The following is a 6995-nucleotide window of genomic DNA, read 5'->3' on the forward strand; positions in this document are numbered from 1 at the left end:
GACAATATGACTTAAAAATGCATCACTATAAATGCTTTTCACATTGGTTGATATAGATAATTATTGATTAGTTTTTTGTTTTAGATATCTGAAGTGCAGCCAAACTGGTGACGTGATCTTTCCTCTTTTATCCACAATTTCCCCTTGAACTGTTGCACTCATTTTCTCCTTTCACTCCACCCCGATCTTTACTTTTAAGAAGTTATGGGGTGCAGTGGCAAAACGTGAAGCTGCTCCTACATACTCAGGTGCACTTTGTGTACAAATTCTGTGAATTGCAGATGGTTGAGATTTCAAGGAATACCCTATCATATTTCTTGTGACAAATTTCTTCCTTTCCCTCAATCCAAATCCATCAATGCTCAAATCTAATTTGAATATCATCATTCTTAATTTGAATATGCTAATTATGTTTTAATCAGACACATTTTTACTTTAAAACATGTCCCACGTTCCTGGATTATCCTGAGAACAAATAACACACAGAGGATTAGATCTGACCTCAGTCCTGCAGTGCATGAACTGATCACATCCACCTTTAACTTTAACTAGGACGTGTCCAACTTCTTTTGAACAAACACAGTTTGTTGATTAAAATGTTTTTTAATCAAAATTATTCAGATTTTAATCGAAAACCATATATCCACAAAATAAACATTTTCAAATGGAAAAACCCTTTTTGCTGCAAAATTATTAAATAGACTTATAAGCTCAACAACAAATGTTTTCATTGTTTTTAATCTGTTATGTAAGTTATTTAAAGTCCTCTTTCAAATGATTCAGGAACTTTTGATCATTTGTGTAGTTTTGAATGATCTAACTTCTTTAGAAAGGTGGACTGTGGACACAGATATTAGCGTTGGGGATGTCTGCGCTTGCCTCAACATGTTTTGCATTGAGATGATATTTTAGGCTTGAATAGCTTCAGTGATAGCCCAACTTCTTTTCTCACAACTTGCACAAAATGATAGTCTTTACCAGCTTCTCATGATATGTTTTCTTTTTAAGCATTGATTAACCCCCAGTGGGCCATGAGGAACTTTTCATCCATCGCTGTTTGTTTGTGGATGTCACAATTATCAGCTCAGAAATTTTGTGTGTTTAAAAAAAAAATGCAACTAATTGCATACAATTTTTTTAACACATTAAAATCTATGCTACTCATGGAAAGTGGAGACCATCTATTCCAAATTACAGTAAGTGTTTCACTGTGGATAAACAAAACTATATGTCTATGAGGACAATATGTAAGACCAAGACAAACTAATTCATAGACGTTCTCTGCTCTCCTGCGCTTTGCTGCTCTACAGCTGGTTCCCCACAACAGATTCTGTCATGAACCCTCAGGCTAGTTAGCATGGCCACCGATGGCGGGGGATAAATTGTTGTCTTGTAACATTATGTTGTTTCTCCACCATTAGCTCATTAAACAGCTCATACAAATAAATAAGTCAATAAATGATACCCATAACATCTTAGCAAGCTTCAAAATTTATTGGGGAACTTCTCCAAACTCTGCTTTATATTTCGGTTATTATATTCAATGTAGGAAGAAGAACCAGTAATAAAATAATATTTAAAAAAAAAACATGAGCGTTAGGTGCTAAACATGTTTACCAAAATTATACTACTTAATAAAATGAATTCCCATAAAAACCTTCTAAACGTCTTCATTCAACCCATTTTATTCACCATAAATCAATGTCTTGTGATTTGCCCCAAATTTAAAGTCCTGCACTGTTTACATTTCCACAGCAAATGCTCGCCGAAGGTCTAAAGTCTGGTATGACATCACAGCAGAGCAACCGGGATAAGCAGAGTCTTTCAAAATAGTGTCACTTAACATCTCACTTAACACCTTTCCATGTGCACACACATTCATGGGCACTCACAACCTTGGTAGAAGGAATGCATCCTCCATTTGTTTATCAGCAGCACAAGCAGAGTGCACAGCAAGAAGTAAAAAAAAAAAAAAAGAAACCTCCAAAGTTAAATATAAACACCAGTATGTGGATGATTAATTTTAGAGCCCAACAATCAAAAGAATACTAGAACAGCGCACTATAAAAAGGAATTTTGGACCATAGTAAATTTAATTTCTTACAATGATTACATTGCGGTACAGGAAAAAAGTGTATAGATAATGTTCAATAATAACTGCATTCTTACATGAAACACTTGGTATTAAAAACTGGTGACAATATTTACTACCACGTTTAGATTATCTATAACTCGTTGGTTCAGTCAACATACAAGTCGATAAAAGTAAATCTATAAAATATCCACATTTGCATTAAAATCAAATCTCAAAGTGAGACATTTTGATCTCTCCAACAGCTTTAAGCTCTCCAGACACGTAGCCCCATTGTGTGTGGCATAAAGCAAAAACAATATTTCAGAAACGCAACATCCTGTTGACAGTCAAACATGGTGGTGGTAGTGTAACGGGTTGCTTTTGTCATTTAGATCCCATATGACTATTCATAAGAAATTGAACCTTCTTCAGAAACTTCTCTCTCCAGCAGAAATTCATGAAGACCTTCAGTTCGACCTCACTTTAGTTATGCAGCAAGACAATGACCCAAAGCACACAACCAAGTCCAACCCTAAAAGAACGAAGAAATTAAGGCTTTTGCCTAGACCAAGTCTGAGCTGAAAATCAATTGACATAATGTGACGTGACCATAAGGGGGGCATTCATGTTCTAAAACACATGATGAACAGGAATAAATGTACACAAATCTGCACAGAAGAGTGCAGAAAGTTGATGGCAGATGACAGGTGTAAGATGCTATTCACATAGTGCCAAGTTGGCTTGGACAACTTTTCCTTCTACCTTTACTTCCCCCTTAATAAATTACACAGGGGATTTCAAAAATCTGCTTTTTGCATTTACTCCAGTCTGCTTGTTTTGCTCTGAGACTTTTAATTGCGACAAGAAAGCAAAAGCAAGAAATCTTTAAGAAGGTGACTTTTAAAAAAATAAATCATAACGCCACCACTATGCTACCTTTGCCTTTCTCCTGCCACGCCCTCCCAGCCGGACAGACAATGATGCATAATATGAATGAAGAGTGGAAAGAACAGGCATGAGGTGCAATATACATTTTTGTTGTTGTTGTTGTTGCTTATTTATAATAATTTAAACAGGATAGAATCATCTTGGTTTTGGTGTACTAGTACTTTGAAATATGAACATACAAACTTTTAGATTCCTTAAAAAGATTTATTTTTAATTGCACCTATAATTTAACTCCTAAAATTCTGATATTTTTCTTGTTCTGCCATGCTGAGATTGTTAGCGGTCCTAATGTGGCAGCCGCTATAAAACTTTCTGCATGTACCCCTGGTCTGGTCTGGTAAGCTTACATAATTGCTTTTCAGAAATTATATAACTTTGTATGTGAACCCCATATGGATGTTCCTGAGACTGGCTATGTGACCTCACAATGGATGGGAGCCACTTGGGTTAATTAAATACATCCCAAATCACCAGCTAACACATGAATTAAGAAAATCAGATGTCATTAGAGCTCCACTTTTGCATAGAGTTATCCTGCATCAGGGGCAGCTTGGTAAAATAGAATATAATTGAAAAGTTAACTTATTTAATATAGAAACTCAATAAAAACAGAAAGATATACTCGTACACATTTTCATTTATGTTAACCCTAATGAACGGAAGTCCATGGAAATAAAATGTTAGTTTTTTTCAGAAAATTCCAATGCTAAATAGGACCAAACCAAAGTAGTTCTTAAACACATGATTGTTATATTCTGGGCTACAAAACCAATGTTAAGCAGACAATCAACAGAAAGTTGAGTGGAAGGGAAAAGTGTGCCAGGAAAAAAAAGTTAATGTGCAACAGGAAGACTTGCTGCCTTAACAAGATGAAGGCCACTTTAAAAGCAACCTGGACTTCCTTATTACCCCAGCAGTGCCACTGCCACCATGCCACACACTCCATACAGGCATTTATACACAATGAGCCCTGAGCAAGTACTGACCACATCAACTATGAGGAATATGGGGAAACTTTCCAGAAGCTGACATGTCTGTTTTAATCTTTTTTTTTTTAATTATTTTTCATATTCTCATGTTCTAATATTCTGAGAGAGTAATTTCTGGGTTTTCAATGGCTGTAAGCCATAATCATAAAATAAATGAATAAATATTTGAAATAATTAATACGCATATTGTTTTGGAGTCACTGAATAAAAAAAAACTGTTGGTTTAAATTCTAATTTGCTGGGATGTATCTGTACAGGCAATACAGCCCTCTGTTATGTGGATAATCCCTTATATTTAACACATATCCGGCTGCAACACGTTTGTAAATTCGCAAACATTTTATCCGTTAAGCTCATTTTGTTTTGTTTTTTATTTCTATTTCTCCTGTATGTCAGTCTGAGAACCTATAGGCCTACACGGCCTACAGAGCAAACAGCCGTCATCATCACCATAATGACATTGCTTTGTTTTGCAGTCTGTTATTCCACTTGTCCCGATGCTGCTACTGACAGAAAGCCATGCAAAGCTGCTGAATGCCATCAGAGAAAGCAAAAAGCCCCCACGGGCTTATCTATGGCTGATTAAAAAATAAATAAATCAGAAGCAGCAGCTAAACATCCCGACATGATCTAATACAGATGTCTAAAGTTGGACATGTCTTACCTGGTCCCGCGGAATGCAGGGCAGTGAAGTCCTGCGGTGGGACTTGCTGTTGCTCTGACTGTGAGCCATCATCTCCGAGGCCGCTATGGAGCTGGACCTCCGTCTCCTTTTGAAGACAGGGATGTCCTCCTCCTTCGCCCCGGTCACAGAGCTACAGCACCCCGTCCCGCTGGTCCCTGAGGCCGGCAAAAGCCGGTCAGCATACCTCGCAAGCAAAACCCCCAGCAGCCCCAGCAGGTAGGCCAGGTAGGGTCTCCAACTGGCCCGGACCCTGCTTAGAGAGAGTAGGGACACGGCCCTGATGACGCTAATGAAGACGAGGATGGACACTCCCTGTCCCGGCCGGACGACAAGCAGAGCCCCGCCGCCCAGGCAGCCGAGGACTACCAGGGTTGCGGTCAGGGACGACAACTCCTCCGCGCCGCGCAGCAGCGACTGCGCCGCGGCTTCGCCCAGGTGGCACACCGCTAACAGGAAGAGCGCGCTCCGGATCAGCAGCCCGCAGCGAATCAAGCAGAGCCAGACCCAGAAGAAGGCACTTACGAGCGTAAAAACAGGCAAGACGCAGTGACACGCAGTGAGAAGCAGCTCCACGGTGCAGCCCGCCGCTGAGTGGAAACGAGAGCCGACGCAGCTACTATTTCCGCTGCTGCTGCCGCTGCTGCTTGCATCCCACTCGACCAATCTGAGCAGCAGAGCGAGGAGAGCGGAGACGGAGGCGACACAGACAGCAGAGGACACTCTTCTGCAAGTCCATGTCGCGGAGAGTCTCAGCCACGACTGGCTCCGCTCGTCCCGGTGCAGCGGAGTGACACATGTCTTCACGTAGCCGCTGCGCTCCAACGCTGCCCGGGGATGTTTGTCATGTGCGCCTCCTGATGAATCTCTGTCGCTGTGTGCCTCCAAGGACATCTTTGTCGCTCAGGCTCGTTTGGATGCCTGTCCGGGGATATAATAGATTTACTTTCAGTGTGAGTGTTTTTATTCACATGCTCCATGTTCATCTGGGCAGAAACTGATCTCTGGTGCTTGGCCGGCAACGTTTAAAACGGTTAAAGTCATGTTTGCGCAACTTTTCAGAGTTTTATGGCTTATAGCTTCCATATTACACTCATAGTTGCCCCTGGAAGTCAAGCAGTGAACCAAAAAAAGCAACCCCTGGCGTTTCACACATCTAGGCCATTGCCTCTGCTCCTCCACACAGCAGCCTCTCTCACTCTCGCTCTCTCCTTCTCTTCTCTCCCCACCCACCAGACATTATCCCCTATTTTGTGCCGCTCCGGTGATTACTCCATCACGTTTCGGCCCTGCTCATACTGCAGGCTGCAGTCTGCCCTGGATGTGACTCAGTTCGCAGTGGATGCTTGCCATGTTTACATAAAGATTTCCCGGCTTGTTCCGGAAGACGTAGCGGTCTCATTACGGGAATTAACTATAGTAATCCCGTGATATATTTTAGGAGCATAACGCAGTTAAAAAAAAGGGAGAAGACACCAAAAGGTGGCTGTTCACCATCGTAATGTTAAACAGTGAAAGGTCAAAGCCCTGACAAAAAAGCACTTAAAAACAAACTTACTCATGACTGAATTTAAATTATTATTTTCTTGATCATCCTATGAGTCCTACTAACATACTTACTCCAAGTCGCCACACCTGTAAAGATGGGTGAAACAACCAGAATCTTACCATTGATTTGAATGTAGTCGATTAGCAAAGAAAAACTCCTGAAGTGAGAAAAGGTTATTTTTCTAACACATTTCACAAGACTGCACTGTGACACAATTGGCAGCAGAACTGTTGCCTTGCATCCTGGGGTCTTGCTGCAATGAGGCAATATTCTCACCATGCATTCATGGGTTCTTTCCAGGTTTCCTCCCAGTCCAAAAACTTGACTGATAGATTAATTGTTTTGTTTTGTTTTTCGAAATTGCTCATATGGGTGTGAGTGTTTTTGCATTGCTGTTTATGTGACCTGTCTTATGAGCCTCTGTGTGGCCCTGAGATTGACTGGCGACCTTTTCAAATGATGGCTGAAGCAGCCATCATTTGGCTGCTTCAGCCATCATTTGATGGCTGCTTTCTGATGTATTTCTGATGTATTTGTACTCCCCTGTCTGTTTGACAGGGGAGTACAAATACATCAGAAATATTCAAAACCTCTTATTTGTTTCATTATATATTTAAAAGGGAGTGTAACATGCTCCATTTATACCTTACGCTCCATTTATACGTAAGGTATAAATGGAGCATCATCACAAAGAGATATTTGCCCAAGCTTAACCACACACCTCTTCTAGGATTTAGGACTGTAGGTTGAGAT

General features: G+C 40.6%; 1 protein-coding gene across 1 annotated transcript in view; it reads right to left on the reverse strand.

Moving 5' to 3' along the window:
* LOC106927792 (cGMP-inhibited 3',5'-cyclic phosphodiesterase 3A-like) overlaps positions 1 to 5587 on the reverse strand; it is a 62965-nt gene extending 57378 nt beyond the window's left edge. Inside the window, exon 1 of the mRNA XM_088012129.1 lies at positions 4676 to 5587. Coding sequence (XP_087868255.1) covers positions 4676 to 5587 — 912 coding nt within the window. The remainder of the gene's footprint in view (positions 1 to 4675) is intronic.
* Positions 5588 to 6995: the final 1408 nt, after the last annotated feature.

The sequence above is a fragment of the Poecilia mexicana genome, unplaced genomic scaffold (assembly GCF_051168715.1).
Source record: "Poecilia mexicana isolate PSO_F unplaced genomic scaffold, ASM5116871v1 scaffold_13, whole genome shotgun sequence".
In the NCBI taxonomy this organism is placed as follows: domain Eukaryota; kingdom Metazoa; phylum Chordata; class Actinopteri; order Cyprinodontiformes; family Poeciliidae; genus Poecilia; species Poecilia mexicana.